We start from the raw sequence: 14,133 nt of genomic DNA on the forward strand, positions 1-14,133 counted from the left end.
GCAGACTGTCGGCTCCCCTGCAATAAAGCATTATCAAAGCTGAACATGACTGCATATATCTGACCCGTGTACGTTTTGAACTTCTCACAGCTTTTTCCTGTAGATCAACCCCCCTAATCTTCTCTGACTTTCCCTCAGAAAGAACGCATCTTTCTTCTTCCAGAACAGAATATATTTCTCTGTACTAGAATACTGTATAAACATCCAGGCAACACTCAGAACTAACTAATCTGTAATTCACTAAATTATGATAAAAGACCACCTCCAACAACCACAATCCCTAGCAAAAAAGGAAAGTTATGTTAATGCCTAAGGCAAGGTCTACACTAGCCCCAGAAGCTCAGATTAAGGTATGCAAATCAGGAGTTGTCTTACCTTAAGCCGAGCTTGGCGGCACCTCCACAGCAGGACGACGGTGGGAACAAATGCTCCCATTGGCTTCCCTTACTCCTCACAAGCACAAGAGTACCGGACACCATCGGGGGCACCCTCTGAATTTAATTTAGTGAGTTTTATCTAGACTCACTAAATCAAACTCCACAGAGTGAAGACATGGCCTAAGAAGCTGGTAGCTACCCTAGTATTAAACATTCCAGGGTTTGTCTGCTACTGAATTCAATAGGACTAGGATAGTACTAATAGTTGGAAAAGATTTCCTGATTTGTACAGGGAGTTATACTGACATCCTCACGCTTCCACATATGGTTTCTTTTTGCTCATGTTGTAAGGCTTCTCTTTGCAAGACCCAGTACTTGAGTGTCTATGCCATTCTGCCAGGGCAAATAGCTTTTGGCACAACTCTGAAGTGCATGGCAGTCCATCACCAAGTAAGCAGAGAAGTCCAAAAACGAGAAGGAAATCTTCATTCACCTCTCTGTATGAGGAAAGGTTGAGGTGGGAGGGAGGACAGATCTCCAGTAGACAGAACTAGATGGCTTCCCTTCTGAGATTAGATTAGTTTGGAAGTCAATCTGTGCCTACATTACAATACAAATGGGGAAGATGCCTGAAGTCAATCTGCTAAATCTAAGATGTTTTGTTAATTGCCCCATATTGATCTAACAGCTCTAACCTATTTTTTTTTAAAACAGGAAGTAACCAAAGTATTCCCTTTGGATTAATGGAGTTCATAATTATTTTTCTATTAATATGCAAATACAATCAAGTGCAATTTAAAACAGTTTCTTTCTCTTCTCCATTAAAGAATGAGAAATTTAAGTGTCTACATTCAATTTGATTTTAAGGAAAGGGATGCTTACTTGGGAGCTTATGTTAAGTAGAGATCCATTCAACCCTCTCACCAATCGCTCCAAGAAGGTCTATTCTCCTGACAACTGTGTCAAACTGCTTATTTATATTTATGGCAGCTGTATGCACCCACTCAGGGGTAGGAGGCCAAATCCTAAAGAAAGAGTGCCAAAGAATTTCGTTTCTCTGGTCTCTAAATAGCTCCGTACTCAGCATGGTTTGTTAATCAAGCCAACACAGGCTGGCTATAAGAGGACATGCTGCTTTGGGAACCAAAGCAAATGAGATTATGAAGTGAGAAGAAGCAGTTCCACTGCCAGCTGGCTCTCAACAAAACACAAGGCCTCAAGTATTTTTTGCTCTACTTCATTCCATTAATCTGGTAGTTGTTTTATTTACTGTTTGTGATGCATACACTAGCCAGAATCAGTTATCATCAACTAACTACAGGCAGTCCCCGGGTTACGTACAAGATAGGTACTGTAGGTTTGTTCTTAAGTTGAATTTGTATGCAAGTCGGAACTGGTACATATTGTAGAGGAAACTCTAGCCAAACATTTCTCCAGAGCTCAGTTTTATTCTCCCACACCTCACTTCCCTCAGTCCTTTATTCTCAAGCTGAGGTGTCTGCTGAGAAAAGCCGCTCCACGTCTCCCTGGTCTGCTGGGGGGGGGGGGTTGCTAGCTTCGCGTCTCCCTGGTCTGCTGGGGGGAAGCAACTAGTGCGGGGTTGCCTCACCCCATTTGTAAGTAGGGATCCGCTGTAAGTCGGATCCATGTAACCCGGGGACTGCCTGTATAGGGCAATTGGCCTATATGGCTACATACACAGAAACAAGAAAAGAGTAAATATTCAGTTTGCATTTATTTGTGTGTTTGCTCTTGTGGATATCTTTTAAAAAATAAGAGCATAGGCTCGTTGTGAGCAATTTCTAAATTTTACAGAACTAATGCATCTCTTAGACATGTCTGTTCATAATATTTTATTTGCTGGTATTCTATGCCAATAGGAATAGAAGTATGCTAGATTAATGCAGTGGTCCATGAAGTCCTGAATCTGTCTGACCATGGTCAGCATCACATGCTTCAGAAAAAGGTGAAAGCAACATAAGACATGGAATAGCCATTCCAAACAAGAAAGTTTCTTTTTAATCCATCAGTTAGCACTTAGTTTATGGTTGATTAGTATAAGGGTTTGAATCTCGCATTTTAAAAAAAATCCTAATATTGTGGATATTTTCATTATTTACATACATGTTCAATTTGGAGTGCAGCCCTGTTCATACCATATTAAAGAACTTTTGCAATGTTATGATCCTTGTGCATCCTGTAAGTATTTATTTTGGCCAATAATATATTTATGTGGGTCATTAATTTTGTCCTTCCAATGACAAGATGACCCATAAGTTTGCAATGCCTTACCGCAATCTAGCTGGAGCTGTTCAGACATTAGTTCTGAATTAAAAGTAATATATATCTATTTTTTGCATGTAATTCAGAAGTGATGTATGAACAGCTTCCAATAATTTTGCAGTTCTTCTCAGCAATCTATGGGTCATCTTCTCATTGGAAGGACAACATTAACGGCCCAGTAGTCCCCATGACAACAAATGTGGCAACAAAAAAAGAGATAGCAGCATGTGTCAGAATAAGATCTCCATAGCAATGAGATAGTGGTCGTACTCTCCTTGGAGAAGCACAAGGGAAATTCTAAAGACACCACCACAGTTGTCTGTTTGGAAGGATTCTGGTGGAGGAGGAGTGTTCTGAAGCACATTCTATGTGCTAGACCTGCAAATAATTACACTTTTGGAAATAAGTGGTGCAGAATGGGGAATAAGCATAACAAAAGTGAGAACAGTAAGAGGTCTGGTAACAAAATATATGGTTAAAGGTGAAATGGGAATTCCTTAACAATTGCACCTCCCTGTGCTCGCTACAGACCTTTGCCTTCAAGGTAGTTATTTACCCCAGGACACACAGGATTATTTTTGCTGTTTCCCTCTTTCCTTTTAGGTGGGAGAAGACGTAGTTTTCAGCTGTGATCTTGTATGCAGCCTCAATGACAGCAGAGGCTAAATCAGGGCCCACTTAGGTTTCTGTCTTGGTGAGATGCTCCCAATTTTGGGCTTCCAGAAGTAAGGATGCAGCCAGTTTCTGCTGCTCCAACCTTCTTCCATCTTCAGGGTAGAACTTCAACCTGAATGGGTCATGAATATGCCGGCATAATCCTAAATGAATTTGTCCTAATTATTAATGTGGACAACACCAAGCTGGGAGGAGTTGCAAGAGCTTGGGAGGATAAGATTATGCACCCTGACATCAGTACCCGCTCCTCTTTTTCCTGTTCCCTGCACAGCAAGCAAGAGGCTCCCAGGAGTGAGGAGCAGCTCCGAGGCAGAGGGCAGGAGCAGCACGGCAGTGCTGAGTAGGGCAGATGAAGTGCCAGCACTTGATAGCCTCCTGGTCAATCCTGTCAGAATCACCTGTCAAAGGCTCCAAGATCCACCAGTAGATCTACTGGTTGGTGACCACTGGAGTAGCTGAAGTCAAAGTAGCTTAACTCAGCTTTTGGCGCAGTCTACACTGCAGGAAAGGAAGGAACACTCTTCCTTCAACTTCCCTTATTCCTCATGAAAGCAGGGATACTGGCATTGACCAGAGTAGACCTGCTAATTTGAACTCAACAAGAATGACAGTGTCAGCTTCAATCATCCTCTGTAGTGTAGACATACCCTATGTAACCTATAAACCATGCAGTACATTGGGGTAGGGTAGCTATTTGTTTCAATTTAGTTGTGCCTGTGATACTCTCAATCGATGCATCATTTTCTTTCCATGAAACAGTGATGATTACATTCCCATTCTCTTACAGCTACTCTAGAGGTTCTTCTTTTCCAGTTGACATGCCTGCTTTTTCCAATTACATACTCATATAAATTAGAAAAAATTAAATGACCCATAGCATAGCTAGGTCAACTACACATTCAAACATCCACAAGTTAACTCCATATTTATACAGAAGACAAATACATTTTATAGTTTAAAAACCTAAATTTCCCAATTTTTTATCCAATGTTTTATCAGTCTTAGCGCACAGGGTCAAATTCCAAGATCCCTTTTTTCAGCTCTTACTCAAGTCAGGTGGAAGTTCAGTGGAAGTTTTGCTCAAGACTGAGATATGGCTTCACAACTCAGCCCTTTTTCTCTGAATAGTTTTGATCTTCGTGAATGATGAAACACGAAGTAAGGCCAAGGTGGCAAGGATAGTCTTGTAATTAACACATAGAACTAGAGGTAGAACCAATCTTTTATTCTCAGCTCTGCCAAACATTTTATTTGAATTTAGGCAAGTGAAAGCGCTGCATTTTCATTTCACCCTCTGTAAAATGGGGATATTGATATTTCTCATCTCACAGGGGCCTGCTAGGCTTAATTAATTAGCATTTGCAAAGTTCTTTGAAATCATCAGATAGAAATTGCTATAAAGAAGCAAAATTATGAGTGTGGTTAGATAATAATGTCTTTAATTTACATCTTTATTATCTTCCACTATTCCCATACAGTTTTTAAATATGTAACATTTAAGAACATTCCCTGTACCTTTATAATACTCTGGCATGTTGAGAGTGGTAAGCCGACCAAGCTTGTACCATTAATTGACATGATCTGATCCCCTATGTTCAGCTTTCCAGACTTCTCTGCCGGTCCTCCATGCATCATGTTGGCTATGATAACTGTGGGCAGGATGGAGCCCCAGCCAGATTCTACAATCACAACACCTAGAATTTCTCCCTTTTGCTTTTCAATGTAAACCTACATTAGGAGACAGAAATACAGTTTCAAAAACAGATAATATGCTCAGGTATAGAACACAGCCTGTGTACATACCTACATTTACAAAGACACTAACAGAGACACATACAACTTCTCTTTCTAATGCCAAGGTAAAAACCAATGAAACAGATGTGCTAACAATTTCTTTTTTTTTTTCTTACTTGAAATAAGTCAATATATTATGTTTTATCTCAAAAGAAAACATAAAAGGCAGGAGACAGAGGAGCGTAAGGCAAACCTGCTGCTGGACCAGGGCTGCTTATGTAGATAGAGTGACTCACACCCCTCCAGCAAAGCCTCCTGTGACTCAGCCTTCTGACATACTACAGCAGCCTGTTCCCCAGCAGGGCCCAGGTGAGATAGGCCCAAGGCACAGGTATTTCATCTTTACTGCAATTTAGTCTGTGGAAAAGCACTACTCAACAAGGGACGCTCCTACTGTCTCAAAATGTTACAGACTCCCTAGGGTTCCAGCCTGCCCTTGATCCTGACCTCTGCCTGTTCCTGCTCCCTGCATTGTCAGTGTCCTATCCAGGGCCCTGCTCTAGCTCTGGCCTTGACTCTTGATCCTGAGACTCCTGGCATGACACAGCCCAGCTTTGAGCATTGGCTTGCTCCCTGCCTCTGACTACACGCTTGATCTGGCTTGTCTATGGACTCTGACACCAGTTCTGGCCTAAGGACGGTATTTGGTTTCACCAAGTCCTTGGCTCTTTCCCAACCCTACAACAGCTTCGACCTTCATTCTGGCCACCTGGTTTGACCATCCAGACCCCAGGGTCTCACAGGAGGTGGCGGTGATGGGGTGCTGCAGGTAGGACTATAACAGTGAAAATGTGCTGTTGACGACAGACTGGATTAATGCTACACTGGTTCATCTTTATCAATAAAGCTGTATGTGTGTATAATTGCTGTTTTAAAACAAACTCAGAGAAAATGTTTTCACCAATCCTAATGTCTCCATAAAGTGTATATAATTTGTTAAACCAACAGCATGTTTTAAGCTCCTTTTACTGACGTGCAGTGTCCCGCAGATTTCAAAATCGTTTGGTAAAACAGCACAGAACAGATGGCAAATCACAGTAACACTAATGAACTCTCAGTTCAACAATTCACTCTTCAAACAGAATGGCCACTGGGTTTCCTACTGGGCAGGAGAGTGTTCTAGCCTGACCGGATGAAAGTGATTTGTGGGACACATGAATGGCTTTCTAATTGCTCCCAGTATTAGCTTGCCTTTGGGACAGATCAGTCTAATGCTACTACGATAAGAAGACTGGGACGTACATCTTTGCAGTTTTCAGACTTGGAGAAGTGGATGAGGTCATCGTTGTACATGTCTTGGGTGTTGAGCAGGTCACTATACTCTTTCTGGCTCAGGTCTTCTGGATTTATTCCATTGGCCCTCAAGAATTCCTGGTAGGCCACACTAAATGCTTGACCTATGGATTGTGCAATCAGCTGTGCCTGCAGCCCCCCCCCCCCCCCAACCCCAGAAAGAAAAGGAAAACATTAAATACATAACATTGCTTGTGGGCCAACACTTTCTGAGTTACAGTCATGCTGTAAATAGTTCCCCCATATCAATTAAGCAACTTTAAAACCAATTTCATTTTTTGTCTTTTAATAAAAATTATAATGCTAACAACCAGCTTCTAAACCCATTGCGTGTCTGTTTATTTTCATTTAGGTATGGATAAAAAGAACCTCTATCCCGAGCTCCAGGTACTTGACAAAATAAATAAATAACCCCCTCCCCCCCACAACCCTCCTTGCTTCCCAGCAAAGAAACCAAATGTAATCTTATCCTCGTCCCTTAAAACTAACTAGCCCAGCAAGGCAAACTGTCAGAACTGAAAAGCAACAGTAGCAGATCATAGAATCATAGGGTTGGAAGAGACTTCTGGAGGTAACCCCCCTGCTAAAAGCATCCCAACTAAATATTCCCAGCCAGAGTGTTGTCTTCCTTTCACTGATGAGAACTGAAGAAAACCCTCTTTGTGTTTAACATTAGCCGTCATCCTCGCCTCTTGAGCAACACAGGCAACAACTGAGCTGCTCTGCCCTCTAGCAACAAACAGTGCCCATCTCTCACATGCTAGCAACACATGAACACATCTATCGGGAAAAGATGCCACTTAAAACAATATCTGTTCCTCCTTTTTCTTGCAAAGTCTTCTTGCTCATATTTGTACCCGCTACCTCTTGCCCACCTGGATAGTATCTTAAACTGCTCTCACCTGGTGCATATGTTCACTGATGACAACAGATGATCACTGGCACTTATGAGGGCACTGTCTCAATTATGCTTGTGTGTGCACACACATGCATACAGGGCCAGATTTGCATAGGAGTTCAGCTCTCATCTAAACATGACAATAAATAGCTAGATTTTGAGTATTAAGCTTTTTTGAAAATCTGGCCCTGATTGTGATGCTGAATAACTGGGAACCTGGCCTTGAGCTCCTGTGAAAATTTGGCCCTTTACCAGTAGTTTAGTCTTCACTGCTTAAAATAGCTTATTAGAAACTCAAAAAACTCACTTTCCTACTGATTATCCTTTTTCATTTAAGTATTCAATACTCCATTCCCCTGTGTTTAATCCTGCTAAAATTAAAACACCACTTTAAATTGTTTGGGCACGCAGTTTGTAGACCATACTACCATAATCTGGAAAAAAAATTATGTGTTAGTCAATTGCTCCTGCAGAAGCAGCTGAAAGAGTGACATAGTTTCTTCCGATGCTTGCTCGAACATATCAGTCTCTCTAGGATTTGCACAAAATATATTCCAATAGAGTGGGCAATTTAAAGGAGAAATTTGGCTAGCATCAAAATGTTTGATGATGTAAGGATTGCCCAATTAGCAGTTGGGTAGAGCAAGATCATTCTAAAACAATGCTTCTAGGGCTACCTAACTGTCCCCTTCTGGAGAAGAGAAAATTAGATTAGAATACACATGAACAGACGTAAGATTAAGATAATATTCCCATGGGCTCTTTACTTCTAATAGATAAAGTTCTAATTTTTTAGATAGCCTAGTATTTTTTCCAATTTATTTTGGATTCGAATCAGAACTTTTACAGAATGGTTGAAATAACGTCATGTAACCCAAGACTGAGTACAGCTGACCATGTCTCCTCAAATGTCTCAAAATACTGTCAGATCTCCTGACTACTAACACATTTTGGATCTCCTCACATTTAGGACTTTCCAAGCTAACAGTTACACATGGGGGTGAGGAGGGATGATCGTGATCTGCATAAATGTGACCTGATCGGACCTCATTAGGTGACACCAATGACTTCAGAAGGGGAGTGCCCCGTCTGATTTGCCAACTAATTACTGAGTAGTAGTTCCATGGGCAATCAGCCTGATCATCTCCTTCATAACTTGAAGGAAAAAAAATTGCTTCTGCCCCCTTGCCATGTGATGCCACCGTGCCTGATAAAGGGACCTGTGCTTTCTCTGTTCTTAGTTGGTCAATGTGGGCTAGGAGTCTAGCAAAATGCTCAACATCCATTATTTGACATTTGTAAGCAAGCAGTCTATAACCAGTCCGAATTCCACTGACATTTACCTGACGAGCAGAGAAAACCACTGACTGATCTTTTTTTAGGCATATACCAGTTTCCTGGAGTTGAAGGAAATCACAAGTCTCACAGCAGCCATCCTGTATAAATATCTTTTTTTTTTCTTTTTTCCGATTTTTAGTAGTAGAAGGATGCCTCAACTTCAGCGTTCTCACACTTGTCTTTCTTCTAGCAGGTGACTGGTAGTGGTCCGTGCTCGTGTATAGACCTCACAAAATTTATCTGAGAGTGATACCTAGAGAATAGTTTCTCAAATATCTAAAAAATGACCTTGGTTAAATAACCTTGCTGTCTACAAGAACTCACACATATATTTATAGGTTGGTAGGTGCGTTATTTTCACCTAAATGCAACAAACTGTGTCTTTCTAAATTGTTTTGGAATGTTTCCTATAAACCTACATTCAGGGAGCAGGGAACAGAAATAGATTATCACCTATCCATTTATAATGTGGACAGATTACGTTAACTGGCAGAAGAGCTGTTGTCTAACCATTAATTTAAACATAAGAGTGATCTGTCCCTCCTTGTAGCAGCCATTTGACTGGAATAAGTATAATAGTTGCCTCTGATATTGAAAATAGCCTGCAGAATAATTGGGTGACAGCTAAATAAGATACGCTAACTTCCCACATTACTAGATAAAGTTCACAGAATCATTATTTATTTGATATTAATTAACATGATTGATTATTTTATAATAATGCATTTTATTTTAAATTTGGATTTGACCATGTGTTTAATTATATTTTACAAGTTACTTAAAAACATACACAATTGGAGAATTGTGTGGACTGGTATATTTCCCCAAGTGGTCAGGGCCTAGACAAGAGAGGACCCAGTGGCAGATTAACAGACACAACTCAATGCACCACTTAGTGGTAGACAAGGGTATCTGCTTTCTACTGTCCTCTCACAATGTCATGAACCCAGTTTAACTGGCTACTTAAAAAAGGGTTTACAGCTGCTTTGCATCTTTCAAAGCAGCGGAAAACACAGTAACAACTCTGGTCCTGAATCAAAAATTCAATTGAGATACTCATAAATTAAATGACTATGGACAATATATAACCTACCACTATAGAGGTCTGCTTGGAGAGTGGCTGCATGCAAACTACTTTGGAAGTGTACATACGATATCACTGACTGGATTTCCTAAAATGTTTTCAGTGTATCCTGCCCAACAGCAGCATCCTCAAGGACAATAAAGGCCTAGCTGCATCACCCTTATATGCATTTATGATCCTAGCAGTAACGTTCAAGGTTACAACTCCCCTTGAAAACAAATTACTGTGATGAATGCTGACTCTCAGGGGTAGATCCTCAGCTAGCAAAACTAGCGATGGCAGCAGCTAGTATTTAAAGATCTCAATGTCTTCCGTTAAGAAAAAAAATAAAGCACACGAAAACAAAAGTCTGTGTTTCTAAATATAGTTTCTTTGTTAATGATGACAACCAAGCAAAAGGGCCCAATCTGCCAAAGGCAAAAGACTTCCTCTTTCTAGATTAATTCTTTTTACGTAACTAAAAACCAAACAGAACCATCAACCATAGACTTCAATGATATCCTGACAAATGGTTCTCAGATTCTCAAGCATAACAAAATAATGGAATAAGATAGTTCCTTACATCCTCAGATTCAAAGACATGGCAAATCATTTTGTACTGCCTCTTTCCATCCTGAGAGGGGTGAGATGCCTCCACATTGTCCTGGGAATTAGATCGAGGCATTCGCCGCCGAGCCATCAGCACAACAATGTTCCCTATATCTGCAATGTAGGAAATGGTCCTCAGAGGATGATCCATCATGGTTTCCTGAGGAAGAGAAATTTTGAGATCAGTGCTCACTTTGAACAAATGCTTAACATGGTTTTGGCATTATATAAATAAATTGAGAACAATTGTAAGTAAATACACACGAGTTAATATATGAAAAGATGTGATAAAATAGAACCATCAATGTCAGTTCCAGCAAATGGATTGAAATTCCCATTTAAAAAAAATGAATGGCCATTATATTTAGTGGGTAAAAAAACTCCAAATACACAGATCCCATAAAGCAGGTCTGAACATACACAGAGGAGGACCTGGAATTAGCAACCTCAGCTAAGCTTTTTAAGTAATACCAATTACACCTCTCTAGTCTGGCACCGTCAGGACCTGAACGGTGCTGAACCAGAGAATTTGCCAAATCAGGGGAGGTCAATATTGTCTAGCAGTATTACCAAAACTCCCACTGCCTACTGGGCTCTTGGAAGACTTTTAGGGGTAAATTAGAGCTAAATAACGGCACAGAAAACTGAGAGCCAGGACTGGTGGTTGTAAACAAACTTTATGGGATCACAAGAAACTTGACCACACCCATGATAAGTGGACATCTTACTAACTAAAATCATGTTGGGCCATGGATGTTGCCAGACTAGAGAGTGCCAGATTAGAGAAGTTCAGCCTTTATACTGGAAAAAATATCTAAGACACATTCATAACTAATATATTATGGCACAAAACTATTTGCAATGTTGTATCATGATATCTTTCAATAATAGTTTAATAGAATTGACCACTACTACAAACTGACAAAGTCCAGCCCCGGCAAGAGCACATCTGTGCCTATACCTGTGTGTCTGCATTCAACACTTTTATTCTCTGCGTAGAGATAAAGAGGTCCACCTCAGTCATAGGCTGAGATTCACCTTCTGGGGCCTGCAAACAAAATGCATTAGATTTATTAAATACTCAGAAAACAACTTTAATAATGATGTTAGATCACAAACAGGGGTGCACCAAGACACAGTCACCAGAACAGCAATGCAAAACAGTGTATTAAATTGCAGAAGCTAAACACAAAGATATGGAAACTATATATAGGGATGAAAGTGTGTTAAGAGTCAGTATTATCTGTAAAACTGTTAATTCCATACAGAATCCCTACTCTCTTTTCTGATCAAATGAAGTTATAACCCCCTAATTCATGAACTGTATAATCATTCCATGGAAATCAAAATGATTCTCATTTTAACATGAATGCCACATTAAAGAAGGATTTTCACATGAAAAGCGTACTAACTAAGGGTAGCACTTGCAGGATTTCTATATGATTCTAATTAAAGTGACTGCTGAGGCTATTGAGAAAATGTATACAACAGGTGCAGAGCAAGGGATTATAAAGCAGTTCTGGCAAGGGGGTCTTTATGGTCAAACAACAGATTATTAAAGCACTAACCCACTCCAGAAGATGTACCTTTGTAAAATGTAAAGTAAATGCTTGTACTTTAAAATGCATATTTGTTCCATGACACCTAAGAACTTCATGAACAAAATGTACTCATATTTTAGTAATCTCAGTGTATAAAGTAAGTGTACATATGTAAACTATTTTTGCATCCAGCAATTTGACACACATTAACCAAAAATAGTCTTTAGAAAGAGATACAATATAAGAATAATTTCTTATTAATATGCCATTTTACAGAATTAAAACCTTTACCATTCCTGTTTATTTGGTAGGTACTTTGGGGGTACTGTGTTTCCATTTGATGAATCCAATATTTACCCTTTTTCTGACATGAAATGGCTAATGATAAGCAACAAAAAATGGCCAACTAGGCAACTGATTTTTGGGAAATGTCAACTTGTGTGGTGAGGCGGAAATAAACCCGAACAAAAACTTGCTGGATGCAGAAAATAAAAACACAAAATTAAAAGTAAGAAAGGCAAAAAAATAAAATAAAACAAAACAGAACAGGCATAACATCAAGCTGATGGAGGTTGTACTGCACCTTCTTCCTGCTTTTGGCTAATTTCTGGGCCATCTGCTTAGCATGGAATAAACAGAGATAGGAGAATGGTTAGAGAAGACTTTGCAGAGACTCAAGTCAAGTAGGGCTCTATACGCTAATGTCCAGTAACTCATCTAGGTTAGTCTCTGTTTGGATTTCTCTCTTTCATTCTGGTTAAAAAAAAAAGTTTCATGTTTAACGCAATAGGTTTTAAAAAGTAAACCTGCACCAGAAAAGAGAGAGAAAGAATAAGGATTACTTTTATTTAATTTTAAAAAGACTGCTAAGTTAAAAACATTGGGCCAAATTCTGCTCTCATTTGTATTTGTACAAATCATTAGTAGTTCTCTTTAAGTCACTGGAATTACACAAGTGCAGAACTAGTGGAAGTGAGAGAAGAATCTGAGCCTTTATATTCAAACTCTCTCAGATCTTAAGGTCTTAGATTCAGGTTATTAAATTTTGCAAATCCATACAGACTTATAAAGAGAAAAAAAAATATCAAAAATGTTAAATGGCCCTAAAAAAACCAAAATGGAAAAAAAAAATTTAAACAACCCATCCAATCAAATGCACAAACACACATACATATTTGCTAATATTAGACTCAGGCAATTAGGGACCACAATTCCCCATGTTTATTGCACAAGGACATTTTCCATGCCACTCACACATCTGCAAACTTCTTCCCTGGTTGGGGTGCACACTCTTCAGATATCTATGTGAAAATGGTCTATTTAAAGTATTAATATATACGTGGTCAATACCAAATAAATTCTATAGGCAACTAATGAGATACAGTGACAATCAAGTCTTGACACACTATCATCAAGCATTTATAAATCTTCTGCAAATAACTCCAGATGTAGTAAAAAAACCAAACAAACCCCAAGGACTCTGTGGATTTCTTTTGTGGACTTGTTTATTGGACAAGCATGATACTCACCTTGCAGGCAGACTTCCATTCAGTTCTAAGAGTAACATTTAATTAACTTAATGTGTTTGCTCTGTGGTTATTTTGCCAGGTTTCATCTTTAAATGCATTACTAATAACTATTAGGTCCACAGAACATCAGCCCTGAATTACAGATGCTCTGAACATTTGTCATTGGTGCTCACAAATTATGCTAATTCTGCAGGTTGCGCTTTAAACCAATCCGAAAGCAGCAGTTGATAATGAAATATTCCTCTTAACTTACAAACAAATCAAACATTTTTACCTTATTTGTAGTAATCCTTTATAGATTAAAACACATATACAAGTCTGGTAAATATAAGCCACTGCTAGTGACAACGTGAATAGACTCATGCCAAAATCTTTATATTAAGTTATTGTGTCTGGCATTCAGAGAAAAAAAAATTACCCTGTATAGTAATGGCAATAAAAATTTAAAAATAACACCACGACTTGACTTTTATTCTCATTGTGTTTTAAAAAACATAGCTTCTCTGCAGTCAAAACTTTTTCAGTATTGCAGGCAATAGGTCTCTAAAAGAAGGAGTATACCAGTCACAAAGTGAAATGAAAAAAAAAATCTGCTTGAGTCAGAACTAGGGTAAAGCAGACATGATAACTGAAAGGTGAGCGAGAACAACCTCATGCACTTTGTGATTCTGTTCTTGATTTTAGTTGGGAGCAGCAGCAGGGCATCTGTCTTATTTTATGTTCTTGGAATATC

The 14,133-nt window shown here is 39.3% G+C and overlaps 1 protein-coding gene across 10 annotated transcripts in view; it reads right to left on the bottom strand.

The window, feature by feature from the left end:
• The window catches only part of APBA1 (amyloid beta precursor protein binding family A member 1), a 153,540-nt gene that overhangs the window by 17,540 nt on the left and 121,867 nt on the right, over positions 1-14,133 (bottom strand). For 9 of the 10 annotated variants that reach the window (XM_075931690.1, XM_075931687.1, XM_075931686.1 and 6 more), the window contains 5 exons: positions 12,455-12,487; positions 11,292-11,378; positions 10,305-10,490; positions 6,372-6,551; positions 4,851-5,063 (listed from right to left, as the gene is read on the bottom strand). In XM_075931690.1, the coding sequence (XP_075787805.1) occupies positions 4,851-5,063; positions 6,372-6,551; positions 10,305-10,490; positions 11,292-11,378; positions 12,455-12,487 (699 nt within the window). The remainder of the gene's footprint in view (positions 1-4,850; positions 5,064-6,371; positions 6,552-10,304; positions 10,491-11,291; positions 11,379-12,454; positions 12,488-14,133) is intronic. The other variant, XM_075931696.1, reaches the window with a different exon arrangement.

This window comes from Pelodiscus sinensis, chromosome 6 (assembly GCF_049634645.1).
Source record: "Pelodiscus sinensis isolate JC-2024 chromosome 6, ASM4963464v1, whole genome shotgun sequence".
NCBI classification, from domain to species: Eukaryota; Metazoa; Chordata; order Testudines; family Trionychidae; genus Pelodiscus; species Pelodiscus sinensis.